At 34.6% G+C, this 20,874-nt stretch overlaps 1 protein-coding gene across 9 annotated transcripts in view; it reads right to left on the bottom strand.

Moving 5' to 3' along the window:
• Nucleotides 1-342: 342 nt before the first annotated feature.
• Nucleotides 343-20,874, bottom strand: part of EXOC1 (exocyst complex component 1) — a 54,432-nt gene continuing 33,900 nt past the window's right edge. For 5 of the 9 annotated variants that reach the window (XM_006058333.3, XM_006058335.3, XM_006058331.3 and 2 more), the window contains 9 exons: nucleotides 16,550-16,594; nucleotides 15,105-15,268; nucleotides 14,435-14,542; nucleotides 12,996-13,072; nucleotides 12,249-12,477; nucleotides 8,260-8,443; nucleotides 6,031-6,230; nucleotides 3,443-3,637; nucleotides 343-1,151 (listed from right to left, as the gene is read on the bottom strand). In XM_006058333.3, the coding sequence (XP_006058395.1) occupies nucleotides 999-1,151; nucleotides 3,443-3,637; nucleotides 6,031-6,230; nucleotides 8,260-8,443; nucleotides 12,249-12,477; nucleotides 12,996-13,072; nucleotides 14,435-14,542; nucleotides 15,105-15,268; nucleotides 16,550-16,594 (1,355 nt within the window). In that variant the 3' untranslated portion in view covers nucleotides 343-998. Of the gene's footprint in view, nucleotides 1,152-3,442; nucleotides 3,638-6,030; nucleotides 6,231-8,259; nucleotides 8,444-12,248; nucleotides 12,478-12,995; nucleotides 13,073-14,434; nucleotides 14,543-15,104; nucleotides 15,269-16,549; nucleotides 16,595-20,044; nucleotides 20,072-20,874 lie in introns of all 9 variants that reach the window. The other 4 variants (XM_006058337.3, XM_006058334.3, XM_006058338.3 and 1 more) reach the window with 2 other exon arrangements.

Here is a 20,874-nt window from a genome sequence, read left to right on the forward strand (position 1 = left end):
GGAATGTGGGTTGATCCCTGGTCCAGGAACTGGGATCCCATATGCCATGGGACAACTAAGCCTGAGTGCCATAACTAGAGAGAAGCCCACAGGCTACAGTGAAGATCCTGATGTAACCAAAAATAAAATAAATGTTAAAAAAAAATGAAGCCAATGTACTGATAGGGTCTTTGTGTTTATGCATTAAGGACACGAGTCTCTTTATGGCAGTGATTCTCAGTCCTGAGTACCACTGACTATGTTTTATGGTAAATGACATGTAATAATTCTTATATATTGATTTTAAGAATTTTCTTTCATACAAATGAAGCACATGATAAATTTAAGAATAATATTACCACATTTCAACTTTTTGGAAAATGTATTTCAGACTGTTACACACAATCACGTGATCATCAAAATTCAAGTTTACAACTGATCTTCACAAGAGCCTTATCCATATATACATTAGTTATTCAGAAGGAAAAATTCGATACAGTATTTTAGTAGTTACATGATTTGTAATCAATACTGAATTACTGAAAGCTGAAGAACTCTCAATGAATTACATAAGATGACCACTCCCAAATACAAGAAGCAAGACAATAAAGGAAAATTTTCTGTTTAGTCATAGGAAAATGATAAAGGCATTTATGATGAGATAAATGCTTTAAGTTAGTACACAACCTACTGGGCGAATAAAACTGCCAAATAGGTCGGTAGTTTTGCTCTTGAATATATGTGGTATGGTATTACCCATTTTGGAGAAGAAAATGACAACCTACTCCAGTATTCTTGCCTGGAAAATTTCATGAACAGAGGAACCTGGTGGGCTATAGTCCATGGGGTTGCAAAGAGTCAGACACAACTGAGCATGCACGCATTGCCCATTTATTTGACATTAAGTGATACGTAAAACTTCAAGTCTGAGTTCTCAAAATGGTTGCTTGGTATTTTTGAATAGTGTCTGGTGTACTCAGAGTGTTACTGTTTGTTTATCCTTTCTTCTTTCATAAGGTTTAGTGGGACTGTGCAATGCTGGAGCAATAGTCCAGAATGTCCTGAATAGTGAATTCCATTGTAACACCAGATCCAGGATAACAGCGAGCTATCAAACCTTCAAAATGCTTGTACTGACGAATAAATTCATCCTGCATGGAGTGCCACACCACCTATAAACAATGAAAATAAGAGTCACTAAACTACAAATGGAAATAATACATAAACAAGAATGTAGAAATATTGTCAAGACATATTCTAAGCATTTAGGATAGCATAACAGTTAATCACTGTGGACAGTGACTGCAGCCATGAAATTAAAAGATGCTTGCTCCTTGGAAGAAAAGCTATGACAAACCCAGAAAGCATATTAAAAAGCAAAAACTTCACTTTGCTGACAAAGGTCTGTAGAGTCAAAACTATGGTTTTTCCAGTAGTCATGTACATATGTGAGTCTTGGACCATAGAGAGGGCTGAGTGCCAAAAAACTGATGCTTTCGAACTGTGCTAGAGAAGATTCTTGAGTTCCTTGGACTGCAAGGAGATCCAACCAGACCGTCCTAAAGGAAATCAACCCTGAATATTCATTGGAAGGACTGATGCTGAAGGTGAAGCTCCAATATTTTGGCCACCTGAGGCGAAGAGCTGCCTCACTGGAAAAGACCCTGATGCTGGGAAAGATTAAGGGTGGGAAGAGAAGATGGTGGCAGAGGATGAGATGGTTAGGTAACATCATCGACTCAATGGACATGAATCGGAGCAAACTCTGGGCAGTCCAAGGGGTAGCAAAGAGTCAGACACGACTGAGGGACTGAATTGAACTGGGAGAGAGTGAAGGACAGGGAAGCCTGGTGTGCTGCAGTCCATAGGGTCACAGAGTCAGGACTAAGCAGCTGAACAACAACAGTTAAGAATGTACATTCTGAAACGAGATTCCTAACTCCTCAAGTGACCATTCTTCTGTGTCTCAAGCCCCTTATCTGTAAACTGGGTAGTGATAATAATACCTTCCTCACAGGTTCAAATGAGATTAAATGAGTGAATGTATGTAAAGTGCTCAGAACAGTGTTCGACACAGTAATGTTTACTACATTTTAGCTGTTATTGTATCTGTTCCAATATCCAACACAGATGTGGCTATGTACAATTATGTATGAAATAAGACTAAGGATTAATTGAAATTTCACATCAGATGAAAGTTTAATTTCTTTATCTAAAATTAACGATGCAAAACACTTCTTGATGACATGGAGGACACCAAGATGAGTCAGACTAATCATGAGCAATCAAAGGATTCTATAATCTGGAAGTGGAAATTAAAATGCCGACAGATATAAGCAGAAATCAACAACACTGTAAATCAACTATATTTCAGTAAAAAAAGTAAACGAATGAACAGTCCCATAAAAAAATAAATTTTAGACAACTATCAAGACAGAATTTGACACACACACACTGACATATTAGTAATATCAATAGGTTACATTTATTCAACTTATTTCATATCAGTACAGTACAAAGTGCTTTATGTATGTATTATTCTATTAAGTCTCATGACAACCTGGTGAGGGTGGGTACTATGAACGAACACCATTTCTATCTGCCAGTTCAAAGAGTGTCTTCTAGGATTTTTCCTTGTAAATCTTAAGCGTCACAAATCTTAAATTCCTAATAGCTTAAGACTATTTTACTAAACAGCTTTACTTATACTTTTTGCTTCTCTTCTTTTAACTCACAGTATTTCTTCCACTGGGAATGCCACTTCTACTTTATCTGTTAATATCTGACTTCCAGAGACTAACATAAATGCTTTCCTTCATGAAGCCTTCCATGATGCTAAAATCAGAGAAATTCTTACTCATCTCTAACTGAGGTGTAAATCTGACTCTATCATACACTAAGTATGGGATCATGGTCACATTACTCTACCTCTCTAAGCTCTGATTTTCACATGTATAAAATGGCAATGGCAATAATATTAGTGCCCACCTACAGAGTAGAGGTATTATTTCTGCTTTTCAAATAAGGAAACTGAGGCTCAGAGAGGTTAACTAACTTGCTCCAAACCAGGTAGCTTTACCTGGAGGCAGATTATGAACCCATATCCAGGCTCCTATGCTCAGAATCACTCCACTGTACCATACACCATTCCATTCCCTTACTACCCTCCAAACTAAAACAAAACACAAAAAGTTAATGAAAAACCCATCCCCAAACAAAAGCAAAACAACTTAATGTCTCAAAACGTTACAACAGAAATATAAAATACACAGAGATAACCATATAAACTTGTATAAATATTCCTTTCTTCCTCACAATTTACTAATCTTGTCTGCATTTTATATGGCGCTTTTTTCCTGCACTAAAATTAGAAAATGTATAGCATTTCTAGAGGAATATTTCGGGGGAAATAGATATATATAAGGATGTTCAATCTAGGTAGTTTTACAGAACTAAAGCATACCTGAAGTAAGTTCTCCTCTTCACATAAATGTTTATCAACCTTCTTGTAGAGGTTATCGAGACCTTTTTTCACTTCTTTTCCAGGATACTCTTTAATAACTTTTCGGAGTTCTTGCTTGTTAAATGCAAGTTGATAGCTCACTTCCTCCTCTCTTATACCCTGTGCTACCCGAGCTTCAACACCTTCAAAGAAATGCTTCAAGGAAATGAAAAGAAACAATGGCTAAGAACGGCTCTCATTACCACTTAAATTAAAAAAAAAAAAAATCTGATTATAAAATAGTATATATCCACTGTGTAAAAATCAGTGTGTGAAAATATAAAGGATAAAATAATAATCAGCTATTATCACACTACTCAGAGATAAGCACTGTCAAAAGACTAGATTTTCCTCTAGTCTTTTGATGTGAGTATGAAAATGAGATTATAATTTTGTATGCTATATTTTTCATTTAATATTTTATATGTTTTTCCCAAAGTATAAATTTCAATGGCTGCATCACGTTCCATCCAATGACTATACTATGTTTATTCATTCCTCCAGTATTAAGTATTTAATATTTTTTACTTTTTTTCTTGAAGTTGGCAAAATCTATTCATCAAAAACAAAATCTATTATAAATACAGTTATAAATAACTTTCATACATAGGTATTTACCCACATTATTGATGACTGTCCAGCATAAATTTCTAGGACTATAATTCCTCAGTTGAGGAGTGTAATTGTCAAGTATTCTGAAGATTCTTCATATACACAAATTGCTTCCCAGAAAACTTCAATCACTTTATATTTCTGTCAGCAGTATATGAGACTATTTTATCTTATCATACTATCATCAGCATTATCATAATTAAAAAAAAATCTTTGTCATTTTGAAAAGTGAAAAGGGGGGACTTTCCTGGCAGTCCAGTGGTTAAGACTCTGCCCTTCCAATGCAGACAGCATGAGTTGGATCATGCTGTGGAGGGATGGGAGGGGGAACTAAGATCCCACATGCCGAGTGGTATAGCCAAAAAAAAAGTAAGAAAGGTTTGTTTGTCATTTTATTTCAATATTCTTCAGCTAGAAATGAAGTTTATCTGCTTTTCATATGCTCAGTAAGTACATTCAGAACTCATACCATTTCTATATTGGGATCTGAATCCTTTCCTGATTGATTTTAAAAAGGTCTTTTATATTAAGTATACTGACTATTGTGCTGTTATATTCTTCTCAGGTTGCCTTGTAAGTGTAATTTGTTTTTTAACATGCATATTGATTGGCAAGTCTTTCCTAGAGTACAACAGGATTTAATACAAGTCAAATCCCCTCACTACTATTCTCTAAAATTTTCTTAGCAATTATTTATTTATTCTTCATTAAATTATTACATTTTTAATAATAATTTTTTAGACAAATCTGTTCTGGATATTTAAAATTTTTTTTCTACACAGATTTTTATTTATTTTTCTATACAGATTTTTAATTGGTTATTATAACATATAGGAAACAAATTGTTTTTGATATATATATATCTTGACTAGGTTAAAAAACCTATTTTACTTTACCAGATAAAATAACCTCAACATATTATACACGTAATTATAACCCTGAGGGCTTCCCTGGTGGCGCAGTCACAAAGACTCCGCCTGCAGATGCAGGAGACTCAAGAGACACGGATTTGATCCCTGGGTTGGTAAGATTCCCTGGAGAAGGAAATGGCAGTCCACTCCAGTATGATTCTCTTTTTATATATCTTTATGTTTCGGTCTTACTGCACTGGCTAGAGCTTCTATAACAATGTTAAATAATAAAGGATTTATCAATGTTTCTGCTTTAAATTTGATTTCAAAGGAAGTTCCTTTATGTTGCAGTTACGTATCATGCAGGCTTTAGGTCTGAGACAGACCCTGTACCCTAAAGGAATATCGGTCTGTTCTTCAGTTTATAAGGCACTGGTTCTGCATTTGAATTGCTTGACAACAGATAGACAATTTTTATTTGACTCTAATTTCAAAACATAGAAGATGACTAATCACACTGTGGACATAATTTGTTAGAAGGGTCCATTTAAGATTCTACTATGTTGCAAAGTTCTCTAAAACTACCATTTCTCATGTTTAAAGATCAGATCTGCTCTGGGAAATGACAAATCAAGAAAGGAAGGATAAAGAAAAGGCAATTAATAAAATGATTTTTTATTTTCTTTATATCTTGATAGAGTTTTCAAAATCTTCATCTGAGCTAGGGATAAAGGTAAGCCATTTATGAAGTAAGAAATGGAAGACTGGTATAATGGAAAAGGCTAAAAATATGGTTAATCCCCCTGCTTTGCTACCTATCAATTATTATAACCTTTTATTTACCTTCAGTTTCTTCATTTGTAAAACAAGGATAATGCTATCTTACCCCACATCATGGTTTATAAGAATTAAAAGAAATAATATATATAAAACATCTAGCAGTGTCTGAGCAACTTCAGTATCTCAGTCCATCCTTCCTTATCCTCCTGTACCAATGAATGAGCAAACTTAAATGTCTGTTGTGTTACTCATATGTAAACACAGGTTCAAAACCAGGAAAAATATACTGAATGAAAATATGCTTACATTTAGTTTTTCAAGAGGTTGTCCTAAAGAGTATATGACATAAGACTGAAGGTGATCTGTGTATTTTTGTTTGGCTTCTTTTTTTTCAGCTTCTAGACATGAGATTTTCAAACGTGAAAGTGTTGCAAAAATATGGTGGAAGTTTTCCATCATGACTACATCCCTAGGGGTCTTCTGGCTTTCGTTTGCTACTTTTTCCACTAAAACAAAAACGGAAAAAATATAACAATGCCCTGGTATGAATATGACCACATTTAGTTATGGAAAAATTACATAATTTTTTTCATTTGTAAGTTTAAGAAGTAAGCACATTTCTGGACTTAATCAAATAAAACATACTGTATTGAAGGATCAACCTAAACCTAAATAAAATATCATTCTAAAACAGTCATATATATATATATATATGTATAAATTTGGATTCCTATTTCACATCTTTTAGCCAAACAAATTCTAAATTGTTCAGCTGCTTAAAATGTTAAAAGCAAATAAATGAATGCAATCTTAAGTACTAAGAAAAATAAACCTGATTAAAAAAATAATTCTGTGACAGTATGAACTCTCTAAGAATGGCCCAAAACTTAGAAGTCATAAAGTGAAAGATGAATAAACTTGACATATAATCTGGAAGCTCTTACACAGTAAAACATACCATAAGCAAAACTGATTTATATCCTTCTAGGTTAATGAAAGATAACAAGACTGATCATACCAAGAAATACTGGGTATCGAGGCAGATGTGATAGAAACTTTCACCAAATGCTCAAAGGACTAAACAGGTATTATCTTCCTGTGTGGTTATTTGGCAGAAACTCAACAGACACAAAACTTTTGACCCAGTAATTATTTCTAATAATTGATCCTAGGGAAATTATTGGACAATATACAGAAATATACAGAAAACTGGAAACAAACCAAATGCCTGGTAACAGAAGATTTGCTAAGTAAATAATGATAGATGGAACTCTATGTAATCATTAAAAGTGATTATGGTTATCTATATTAGTAGACAAGGAAAGACACTAGAATCATAGAGTCTAGCAGGTTCCTAAACAGTGTGTAAGGTATGATAAAACATTTTAAAATTAGAGAACACACCATATGTGCATATATACCAGGGAGAGAGATATATTGAAAAGTTTAGACAGGTAAAAATTAAATGTTACCTTTGTATGATGAGATTACAAATTACCTTTACTTTCTTCTTGATTTTTAAAGTCAGTTTGCTGATTTTGGGGGGTATGTAATGAGCATATACTACTTTATAATCAGACAAAGCAAAGCTACTTTGAATTTTAAAAGAAATATCAACTATATAAACATTCAATCATATAATTTATCATCTTTCCCCTAAATCTGTTTCCACCAAAAATGTATTATCTGTAACTGTTGAGATAATTCTACTTTTGTCATTTTTTTAGCTTTAAAAATTTCTGAATTGATGCAGTCAGATCATTTATTTCAAATGAAACACATCCACACTGTTTCTGTAACTTAACTGTATGATGTGACATAGATGATGAATTACACTATTTTAGCATTAATTTGGGCTTCCCTGGTAGCTCAGCTGTTAAAGAATTGGCCTGCAATGCAGGAGACCCAGATTCAATTACTGGCTCGGAAAGATGCCCTGGAGAAGAGATAGGCTACCCATTCCAGTATTCTTGAGCTTCCCTGGTGGCTCAGATGGTAAAGAATCCACCTGCAATGTGGGTTTGATCCTGGGGTTGGGAAGATCCCCTGGCAGATTGCATGGCAACCCATTCCAGTATTCTCGCCTGGAAAATCCCATGGACAGAGGAGCCTGGTGGGCTACAGTCCATGGTGTTGCAAAGAGTCAGACATGACTGAGTGACTAAGCACACACACATACAGACATCACTGTTGATCATTTCAAGAAGACTCTTGCTAAAATGCAAATGTAATCCACAAGGTCCTTTTTGTGTTTAAAAAATGAATTTCAAATTTACATAGTAGACAGACCATATGAACCCTAAAATATAAGTAGTTCCTGGTAAATACAAATGGGTTTTACGTACTGTTTGATTTTCAAATTTAAGAAATCTTTAATTTCAGAAAACAAAAAAGACTATAGACTATGGAAAATAATGAACATATCTGTCCCCCAACTTCTAACTTAATCAGAAATAATGAAAACAACCAACCAAAAATACCAGAAATAAGGAAAACCACCACCAAAAACTTCCTCATAATGTAACAAAAGCTTACCATTAACAAATACTCCTCTGATAAGTTTAGTATATGCTTTATCTAGATCTCCGCGACGCTCAGCATTTTTAAAGATTGATTCTGCGAGTCCAGCAAATTCTTCAAATTCAGCAACAAATGGGAGAATTCCTACTTTACTCTTCTTTGAGATCTTTACTTCTTCCATTTGCCTTATTTGGTTACTCTAAAGTTAGGCAGAAAACAAGGGAGAAAAATAGCTAAGCAACTTAGAAACAACATACAATTAAAAGCAAATATATATACCACAAAGGCATGATGTAATACCTAGAACATTTTGGACATTTACTAATCAAAGATTAATACAATATGGATAACCAAGAAAAACTATTTCTAGAGATTAAAAAGTACATATATATTATTTAAGAAACTAAAAGCAAGGGAAAAAATCCAAATTATTCAAAACAAAATGCATTCAAAGCTTGTGAACGTCAGGTCTTTGTTTAAAGTAAAAACAACCAATGAACACTTCTATCATTTATAAAAGGTAAGTATATAGTGATTGCCCATTTTGGGGCAGGGTAGAAGATACCAGAGCACACACAGGATCTTTCAAGATTATTTCTGGTTGGTGGCTATATAGTCAAGTTGAGAACCACAATCATTTCCAAATCTCAACAGCCTAAAATTTGTTTGGATAGAGAAGTTCTATATTTTGGGGGTATGAGAACAGAGAAGGAGAACAGGTATTTCTACTGTGGATTTGCATTATATAGTTTTCCATGTATCTATTAGTTGTTTACTCTAAATCTGTATAGCAAAGTATTGTGTAAGATGGATACAAAGTACAAGTAGACATATAGACAGAATAGACACTTTGGTTCAAAATAATCAATTATGATTCTGTGTACTTCCAGGGGATCTAGTTCTATCCCCAGTAAGAAGTACATTGCCAAAGTGTTGAATCATTTTCAACTCCTACCTAAAATTTCATTGTGCTGAGATTCTGGGGGTATAACCTGAAAACCATATGACATGTAGAGATTAGAAAAGTAATTGTTCTTTTGTCCAATATGGTATTGGAAGTCCTAGACAGAGCAATCAGACAGGAAAAATAAATAAAAGGAATCCAAGTTGGACAAATAATTCTAAAACCTGTATGGAAACACAAAAGATCATAATAGCCAAAGCAACCTCAGGAAAGAAGAACAAAATCAGAGGTATTATGCTCCCTGATTTCAAACTATACTACAAAGTTATAGTCATCAAACAATATGGTACTGGTACAAAAACAGACATGTAGATCAATGGAACAGAGTGCCCAGAAATAAACCCATCCTTCTATGGTTAATTAATCTATGACAAAGAAGGCAAGAATATACAATAAGGAAGAGACACCCACATCATATCATTTTCAAAGGTTAAAGAGTACAAAACCACATCACTATAGTGTGAGGAATCCTGAAAAGCAAAGTAAATGCAGCTAAGAAATGTACTGGAGTGCAGTGTCCAGCTTGGTAGTACTTGATATGTTTCTAATTTTATCTCTAGTTCTTGGTAGGCTAATCTTTTTAGCCCTGTTCCTTGAAGAACACTTTGGGCTTGGCCACCAGATGAAAGTACTAAACTCAGATGCTATCTATTCCACTTTCTGCAGTTGTCTGACATTCATTGTTTGGCTCAATACACACAGAACCATTCACTACTTTTTCAAGGTATGCCTCAGGTCCAGATCTTGTCCCAAGTACCAAAACATGTAACACTTACTGAGCACAACTGACTGGACACTGTGAAAAGACTTGAGTTAAAATAAGAAACAGACTGATGACAACCAACAGAAGGAACCATCCTTCTCCCTTTAGTGACAAAAGGTAAATCTTTCAGCTGCTAAGTCACCTCAGTCGTGTCTGACTCTGTGCGACCCCATAGACGGCAGCCCACCAGGCTCCCCCGTCCCTGGGATTCTCCAGGCAAGAACCCTGGAGTGGGTTGCCATTTCCTTCTCCAATGCATGAAAGTGAAAAGTGAAAGTGAAGTCGCTCAGTCGTATCCGACTCTTAGCGACCCCATGGACTGCAGCCTACCAGGCTCCTCCGTCCATGGGATTTTCCAGGCAAGAGTACTGGAGTGGGGTGCCATTGCCTTCTCCAAAATCTTTCAGAAATACATGCAATTTAGGAAAAAAACATGACTTTATACCTTTGTCTAGGTTAATTTTACTAAATTTCTTCACTTCCCAGTTTTGAGAGTAACATGAATATTCTTCAGCAAACTATTATTACTACTGTTATTCCCTGGTAACTCAGATGGTAAAGCATCTGCCTACAATGTGGGAAACCCGGGTTCGATCCCTGGGTCGGGATGATCCCCTGGAGAAGGAAATGGCAGCCCACTCCAGTACTGTTGCCTGGAAATCCCATGGATGGAGGAGTCTGGTAGGCTACAGTCTATAGGGTCGCAAAGAGTCAGACACGACTGAGCGACTTCACTCGCACTACTGCCACCAACACCTCTAGTTACGAGCCCTTGTTCTGTACCAGGCAATGTGCTAAGCGCTTCATCTGAACCCATGTCTACATCTACCTGACACTACTACATCTTACACTTTTAATAATTACATTCAACTGGATTGAGAGAGATTATATTAAAGTTTCATATAATAGTTTTATTTCACTGATAAGAGCAACAAAATCTTCATATTCTAAAAATGTATAGTGTTCTCATGATTAGTGTTCTAGCTATTCTTATTCTATGTCACATGGGACTCATTATCTTAGACTTTAGTAATTCTTTATTTTCCTTTTGGCTATCAGCTTACAATCAGACCTTACAGGTTTATCATCACTTCTGAAGAAAGCTGAGCAGGGAAGAGGATAAGTGGCCAAATTTCATAATATTTCAAATGCCAGTGTAATCATTTGGAGGGGAAGGAGGGTTAACAAGTCTGTTGAGGTGACATTTAAGTTTCTACGGATGGCTTTTAAACTTTCAGAAATCAGTACATATTATTTTTAAAAAGTATAAAAGATGATGTGGATTTTAATTACCCTTAATATTTTTATTATTCTCTCATTATTCTATGGGCTTCCCTGGTGGCTCAGCTGGTAAAGAATCCACCTGCAAAGAGAGAGACCTGGGTTCGATCCCTGGGTTGGGAAGATCCCCTGGAGGGAATGGCTACCGACCCCATTATTCTTGCCTGGTTAATTCCATGGACAGAGGAGTTTGGCAAGCTACAGACCATGGGGTCACAAAGACTCAAACATGACTAAGCGACTTTCACTCACTAATTATTCTATGGCTATTCAAGCACTGGATTTAATTTAGAGGTTACATAGTAGAATAATTCAGATGATAAATACCTACTTTTACATATTAATACTAAATATATTAATAAAATGAAACTCTTTTTAGAAGCTGGCTCAATCCTGTTCATATCTATGAGCTTACCGAAACCTAACAGAAAAAATAAAGTTAATGATTTTTTTCCTATTAGAAGGAGAAAAATGATAACTGCCAAAAGTTGTCATAAGAACAATTTATTCTTAAAGCAATATGATTAAAGCTATTAAACTAAAAAAAAAGACTTTAATTAATTTAAATAATCCAAATATTAATTATCCTACTGTAATATGTTAAAAGAAGAAAAACAATAAATTCAAGTTCCAGTTGTTTCATTAAATCTATGGTCACTAATCAGTCAACTGGGATTTCAGTTACTTAGTGGATCTCAAGTGTAATAACTGCTGCCTCTATGTCAGCTACTCCAGAACTTGCCATGATTCACAGTGTAGATGGGACACTACTTGGCACAGCACCATCCAACTAACCCTGCTCCTGTATATTGCAGCCAATACCTGCTTCAAGGCTTGGGGGATATGAACAGTAGATCCCCTGGTGGAAAGCTGGAAATCTTTTAAATATATATATATACACATACGCGCACACACACACACACACATGCACACTCATAGATATTTTACAATGGTTAAGAGTTCTAAGTTATTGGGGAAAAAAAAAACCCAACTTACAATACATTTGTCAAAGTTCCTTTTGACAGTCACCAAAACATTTCCCAATGTAGTGCTGAGAAAAGAAGCAGGGTCCACGTTTTGTGCCGTCCACACGTGATGACTCATTTTGACCAGCATGTAAAGGGAGTGAAAGCTGTCGATTTTGTCTCCTAATGCAATCAAGTTGTTCAGTTCTGGCTCGATGCAGCGAAATATTTTAATCATCATTTGGCGGATCATATCTTTCCTGTTCAGAAATACAAAACAGAAAAGTTATTACAAGCTTCAGGTGTATTCACCTTTAACTTTAATCCCCTCAGTATACACAAATGACTAAAATTTGATATTTCAACTAACACTGCCCAAATAGTTAATTATTCTAGAATGGTTTCCAATATAAACATATTTTTTTGAGGTTGCATTTTATCACTCAAAATAACGTTGTCCTTTGTAGAACTGGGTCCTGAAACGTGCTTTGTGATTTCTGAGAAATACACTACAATTCAAATGCTACTTCCTACCAGCAAACATCAAAATTGATTGCATTTGTGTGATTACAAGAGCAAAGAAAAGCCGAAGAGCCATAAATAGCACCAATTTTACTTCACTGAGATGTTCTGTAAGACACTGGGCACACAGATCGGTGCTCTGAGTGTTGTCAGTTATGGACAGTAATCTGGACTCCTCACTGGGCAGTATTTCTTTCTGCTCAATTGAAAGTTTATTTTTTTCCACAATAAATAACAGATAGTAACAAACACATACTCAGATGAAACAGGCAGTGGTGTGCCAGCGTTATGTTGCCGTGACAAAGTTCCTCCATCTGTGTCCTCTGCTTCAGTCTGCAAAAATTATTCAGGTACTTTACATAATAAAAGACTAACAAATTGACTAGTTTAGTTTATATAGCAATAGCCTGCACAGTCTTAAAATTCTTAGGAGAGAATATATTATGAGAAATAATGATTTTTAAAGGTAGTATTATCAATGAAATTATATAATTTAATATGTTGTTTCAGAATGTTCAGGAAAAGCTTTGTTTTTAGATTTTACCCGAGAATGAGAAGTTGTGTTTGTGTGTGAGCACATTTCGGGGGGTAGGGTGGGAGAGAAAGGTAGAGGAGACTCAGAGGGAGTGTAGGAATGAGAGGGCAACTTAGTAAAGAGCTGAAAACATCTAGGAACATGTTCAAGGGAGAATTTTGACAATTAAAATCATTCTAATAAAACTTGAGCATAAAAAATGCTGCCAGAAGTTCTTACAGAAACTAACAAATTTACTAGCAATACCATCTATAAGAACAAATCCCCTAACCATTTGAAAGACTTAATTTCTCAGTCATTTGAGGACTGTTTTTATATGTTGGTTCTTTTAAAGATCATCTTAATTTGTAAAAAATCACTCGATTTGCATTGTGCTTTTAACTTCTTTAAAATACTCTAGCAAATGTCTCATTTTATTTTCTTACATTATGCCACCAGAGAGCCATGCTCAATAGGCATTATTATACCCATTACACAGATGAGGAAAAATAAGGATTAAATAATTAGTTTAAGGTCTCATAGTAAGAAAGCCGTAAGAAAGATTCTGATTTGAGGCCTCACCATTTTTTTCTTTCTTGCTTTCATTTATTTTTTTAAGACCACGGGGGCTTCCCTGGTGGCTCAGCGGTAAAGAAATCTGCCTGCCAATGCAGGAGCCACGGGTTCAATTCCTGGGTTGGGAAGATCCCCTGGTGAAGGAACTGGCAAGCCACTCTAGTATTCTTGCCTGGGAAATCCCATGGATAGAGAAACCTGGTGGGTTACAGTCCACGGGGTTGCAAACAGTCGGACACAACTTAGTGACTAAATAACAACAAATATACATTAAAACATAATTTTTTAATTTTTAAAATTCTACTTACTTTTTCTTGATCAGTAAAACAATACATTCGCTCTTTAAAAATATATTTTGCCAAGTAAACTTAGACATTTCCCCCACTCATCAATTTGGAGAATGTTTAGGCCTAAGATAGTCTAGAATATTAGATTAGATGCCCAAACCCTATCCCTTTTTTTATTATCTTGTATGATAAAAATTATTTTCAATATCCTTACAATGTAAATGCTTTCTGTTGATATTGAAATTATGACAACATATTGATTAAGCTAATTATGATATAGAGCATAAATATGAGCTAATAAATAAATGTCACCCATACCACAGTTCCAGGCATACTCTGATGTTGCTGTAGTTTGAAAAATTTACTTATGAAGTCTTGTTCTGCCAGACACAGGGGCTCCAGTTCACTCAGTACCTGTTCAAAGATCTGAAGAAAACCAAAATGATCCTACAAAGAACTGAACAAAATGCTTAAAATAACATTCTGCATTTACTTTTCTCCAGCAACCAGGAAAGCTTTATCTATAATCTTAATGGAATCCCCCAAACAAATACTTCCAAGATTGACAGGACAATGCAGTATTAATGAGGCATAACAGGGTCAGAACATACCTAAAACAAAACTGACAACAATTATTCACTTGGAATCTGAAAAGAGGAACATAGATATAAAACTCTCTATTTATAAACAATTTAGCTTCATAAAAGTTGTTTCCTCTTTGTAGTCACTCAAATAACTGGATTGACAATGCAAGCTCTTTATGATTTGTAACAAATTTTAATAAAGCTGTTATGTCATTTAATTGATGAATCACATTTCAGTTGCCATTTGACCAGTATTTTTTTTTTAGATTCAGAAATGGAAAGTAAGACATAGTTAATTAAAAGAGTCAATATAGCCCAAATCTTTGAACACAATGAAAGCAATAGCAAACTGGTGCTAGAAAACTGACAGTAATGTTTAAGAAACATGTGTTATTTTATTTTACCTTATCAAATTTGGTTCTGTCTGCGACATCGAGATCAGACGCCGACATGTTTCCCATATCCAACAAGGAAGATGACTGAGATCTGCGATTCCCTGAACTCTGAACACTGAGTTTATTTAGACTAGAAGTAGATCCAGTTAATTTCCCGGAACTTCCATGAAGACCTAAGAAATGATAAAACTTTAAAAGTTGTGACCTTCATGAATAAAAGATCCATGGCATAAATCAGGGCTCTCTTCTATTGTCCTGGTCTTCCAGGGCTCATATTAGTTAGGGCACAACTCTACCATATGAAAAGGATGTAGAGTGTCTTTTCTCTTTCATTAAGATTTGTGTTCTACTTCTGAGCATATGTAAAGATAGGTGAAATCATACAGAATCACAGAATAAGATTGAAAGGGATCTTAAAGACCACACTGTACCCTGCCCAGTCTCATTACAGTTGCCTGATGATTTTTCTAAAGTAGATGAGGATTTCTTTTCCACTCAGAAGATATGACTATGGATGAAAGTCAATGACCCCCTAGAATACTAGCTAACATGATGATTGTATTTCTAGAAAAAAACTGCCATATTCCAATGTTATTTGCCTCTACATTAAATCAACATATTAGGCTGAACCATATGAAACTACCAACACTCAATTATTCTTGCCCTACTAAAAATGTCAATTACACATGACTCAGTACATTCCTGAACTCAGACACTCTTGTTTTTTCAGCAAGTGAACTGATTAAAGTTCTTTTAAAAACTGAACAAAATGAAAAGAGAAAAAAAAACAAACCCTGAATATTTGTTGTATTTAAAATACAACTAAAATATAACACATACGTTATTAACTATATTAATATGGGACATCTGAGTTTAGGTATAAACACAGGTATCTATAATAGCCATGAGGAAAAATGAGAACAATATGTCTGGACAATATCCTACATACATCAAATAAGTAAAGGATTCTATTTTTATAAGAAAATGTGATATTTTTATTCAGAATTAAATTTAAACAATAAAACATTTTTATTCTTCTTGACTATTTCTCAGCTAACCTGTATTATTCGCTGATGGTCAGAAGGGACAAATAATAAAATAAGTGATAAAAAATATGATATATAGTTAGTTAGAGACAAACTTTGGCTTCATTATGCAAAATCTGACCACACATACAAGAAATTTTATAGTTTCTAAACACAGCCTGAAAACAAAAGTATAATGGTTAAGACTTTATATAAATTTCTGACTACCCACCATACATGTTTAACCATATTACATATTTCTTGGATGTAGTCATACCACTTCCTTTCTGTTGGTTTTCTTTCATCAATACCTGGCAACCCAGAGCAATCAATATTTCTGGTGTAACTTTTTTCAAGATAAATAACTAATTTCTAGACATTAAACAAACATGCATTGAGAATACCTACTAATACACTAAGCATACTCACTCTCTGTTTCCTGTTTGACAGCACTTTCTTTTCGAGGCAGTGTAGCTGTGATGGATTAGGTTGCAAGCATCAAAGACAAAGACAAGTTAATAAACTGCAATTTGCACAAACCATGCACAAGAGGAAGTTAAAGCTCTAGTTTAAAAGACACATGCAAAGAACCATGAGCATCAAGTAACGAGAGATGCAACGTATGTTTAGTTGGTCAGCTACTGCTTGAGAAATTACATGAGAGAAAAGACTTTACTAGTCTTTTAATGTACTATTTTATGCAAATATTCAGGTAAAAATATCTACATTTGTAAACCTCCCCCACACTTTTAAATGATGTTTTTAAGTCTCCTAAGCTGATGTACTTAAATTTAAAGACTATACTTGCAAGTTCTGATTTCTGAAGAAAACAGAGTTCAAGTAAATAATTTAATACAGTGAAAATTTAATAGAATGAAGTTGCACATTTAAACATTAAATGCATTAACAATCCTGTATTCACTGAAAGCTCTTGGAAGGAATCTCCACTGTACTAAATAATTTTATACTCCCTCTGATAAAAAAATTATGAGTGGGGTTTTAAAACCATTTTAGAATAATAAGCTAAACTATTTAGTAACTTAACTGGCTCTGTGAACACTGAGAATAAAACATATGTATCAAAATACTAATTATTGGGAGATGAGTAGGTAGAAGGGTAAAGCTGAGGGAACAGGTCTAATGTGGGAATTGGAGCTCTTTCAGGGTCATCTGGTATTTCCTTTATCTAAAACCTCTCTTTAGTATTTGTTAGATCAATTGTAGAGATTGTCTTGTGAAACATTCTAAACCCAAATGAGAAGCTAATTTGAAAGGCAAAGAAAGAAATTACAGAATAAAACAGAAAATTAATGAATATAACTCTAGAAATATTTAAGAAATAGAAAACAATGTGTCTGGGGAGCGGGGAGGGAGGGGGGTTCAGGATGGGGGGCACGGGTGTACCTGTGGCGGATTCATTTCGATGTTTGGCGGAGCTAATACAATATTGTAAAGTTTAAAAATAAAATAAAATTAAAAAAATAATAATAATAATAAAAAAAAAGAAAACAATGTGTCAACTCCTGCCAAACAGGGATAGTGATAGCTGCTATCGCTAGGCAAAAGCTCGAATATAAACTACTAATTTGTCAGAGCAAAAACATGTAAATCTTCCCAGCCTTGTCTGCCTGAAGTTTCAAGGAATATGAAATGATAAGGCTGGACAATACAGCGACCAGTAGGGAGGGATGCGCTGGAGCCACTAGCTGGTCAATCTGAACAGTACCTTCTGGTGGCCTTAAGCTGTCACTCTACTAAGCTCACCGGTTTCAGAGCAAAGCCTAATGCTGCATGTATTTTTCTTTTTTTAAAGTAGTTAATAAATACTACTAGTGCCCTATTTGGGCTCATAAAAAAGTCTGTATTATTTATCAGCAAGAAGTAACAATATTCCGATAAATTTTAAATATCCTTAAACAATTTCTGCTAGAGTATAAGCATCAAGAGGGTAGGGTCTTTGCTCATGCTGCATTCTCAGTACCGAGCAGTGCTTATCATATAATGCTATGCTATGCTAAGTCACTTCAGTCGTGTCCGACTCTGTGTGACCCCATAGACAGCAGCCCACCAGGCTCCCCCGTCCCTGGGATTCTCCAGGCAAGAATACTGGAGTGGGTTGCCATTTCCTTCTCCAATGCATGAAAGTGAAAAGTGAAAGTGAAGTCGCTCAGTTGTGTCTGACTCTCAGCGACCCCATGGACTGCAGCCTACCAGGCTCCTCCGTCCATGGGATTTTCCAGGCAAGAGTACTGGAGTGGGGTGCCATTGCCTTCTCCGGCTTATCATATAATAGGTAATTAATAAACATTTACTGAATGAATCTTCCAGTCAGGACTGAATTTAGTCTTGTGTTCAAGACTCCCTTTGGAGTCAACAAGATTTCTTAATTTAGTGGAGAAATACTGAAAAAATAAGTTTTTGGCATATCATTTTTTAAGTTTTGGATTAATAAAAATAAGGAAGTTCTTATGTAAATGGGCTCAACTAACACATGTGTGTCTTATCTTAGTAGTAGAAAGAAAAAAACAAGCGATTTAAAAAATTATTACTAAATATCCTTTGCCTGTCTTTTCATTAAGTACATCTGAGGAGCATAAAAGAAAAAACACCAAAGTATCAATCTTGGGGGGACAATTCCACACCTCTGAAGATATCAGGGTAAACCTTCTGATCTAAAAAAGGCAAAGACTTTATAAAAACCTTACCACAAAGAAAAAGTAGTTTACTGGCATTTTAACATTATTTTAAATTATCTGAACTAAGTAAATGTTAAAGACTTGAGTAAAGAATGGTTCAAAAAGAGAGAATTCCCCTGAATCTCTACGACTATATTTTGTCTACACAATTTCCTTTTGTAAAACACATTCAATCTGACTTTCTATTCTTATTAGTATCTACGATGCAGCATTTTCAGAGCAAGGAAAAAACAAAACAAATTTAAATTTTATTCATAATTACTTAATTTTGATCCATTGAAAAGTTATCTTCCCTAAATTTTAGGTTTCTCTTTTAATTGTAATTACTATTAAGAACTGATTTAAACGTAATTTGAATCCTTGAAAAGCTATCTTGAAAAAGTTTACATTCTACCTATTTAGAACTTCTGAAGTCATTTGTATTTACTTGAAATTTATTTTTAAATGATGACCAACAAGTTACATTTTCAAAGATGAACAAAATAGTTTTTATCCTCTGAATTCTGTTTATTATTTAGTTTTTCTTTTCTTGTAACTGATAACATCAAAGTAATAGAAACTGTAATTTTTTGGTTACTCTCCTATTCTTTATTGCTTAATAGATACATACAAGAGATGTAATTTTAACCCTGTTTTAAAAGTATCTTCTAAACTTGTATTAGGTTAATTAAAATTTTTTTAACAAGATAATTTAAGAACTTCAAGGGATAAGAAAAAAAATCAAGGTTTTAGGTTAATGCAATGATACCATTAAGATACTATTGTACTTGATTTAAATTATATTTCAATTATGTCATTTATCTCAATGAGAATCTTAGGCTTGATAAATTAATATTATGATAGTGGCATTAATAACCTCCCAAGGAGGTAGTTTTAGAAAGATTTCCCTTTTACTGCAGTAACAAGTGATGACAAATATACTCAATGAAAACATTAAACACGTAACTGTATTAATATGTTGTTTACTAAAAAGAAAAATTGATTTAACATATCCATGGTGAAACATTAACAAGGATATAAACACACTGTTTAAGAACAATTAACCTTTAGGATGAGTTAGCATTTCTGTTTCCAAAAGCCTATTGTCCCAATATTTTTATCAGTATCTTTACCGAAGTGTAATACACAGATTCAAACCATTTAAAAAATCTGAACTAGTATCACCAATATATTAGTGTTGTATTAAAAAAAAAAACAACCACAAACCAGTGAATCATAAAATAATTACCCACTACTAAAGATAGTCTTCTTTGTCCTAAAGAAAAGAATGGAAAGATGAGCTATCAATTTCAATCAGGGCACAGGCTCCTTTCAACAAGCAAATGCTAAACTCATGGTTCTAAAGGGGAACTATGCAGACACAGAGGACACACTGTAGCCCTTTAAGGCCAGGTTTTGACTCCAATAGGCACAGAACTCCATCCAAAAAGAAGTCCAGAGATGGGTACATGCAAGAGCAGAATGTGGCCTCGGCAAATCATTTCCTTGCAACTTGATACTTTCACTGGTTATCCTTTTAAATCAAGTTTTTTGTTTATTTAACACATTTAGAAGCAACAAAAAAACTTCTTGTTTCAAAAATAACTCTTCAGAAAAATAAAGTATAATTACAGGAGAAATTTTGGTGACATTTTTATAGCCCCTTCACAGGAGAGAAAACACTTAGAAACTTTCTTTTTGATTCAAAATAGCCAGTGAGAAGTAAGAAGCTAGGAATCACTTTCACCTCCTTGTGGAGTGCAATGACTTAAGAGATCACAGACTTGCCTCCAACTGTTATAAAAGGTCTTTTAGGAAATCAGAAACTGAACTTTCAACATATGTCTCTTAATCTAGTACTTTCTCTACCAGACTGCACTTCATTTTCTGGCCAACTGCTTCTTCTATGACTATATACAGTTGTCCCTGGTATCTGTGCAGGGTTGGTTCCAGCACCTGTCGTGGATATCAAAATCCATGGATGCTCAAGTCCCATAGTTGGTCCTCCATATTTATGGGTTCCGCATCTGCGGATATGAGGTCCACTGTACTTTTATTAGACATGGCATGTATTTACAA

This window comes from Bubalus bubalis, chromosome 7 (genome assembly GCF_019923935.1).
Source record: "Bubalus bubalis isolate 160015118507 breed Murrah chromosome 7, NDDB_SH_1, whole genome shotgun sequence".
Lineage (NCBI taxonomy): Eukaryota > Metazoa > Chordata > Mammalia > Artiodactyla > Bovidae > Bubalus > Bubalus bubalis.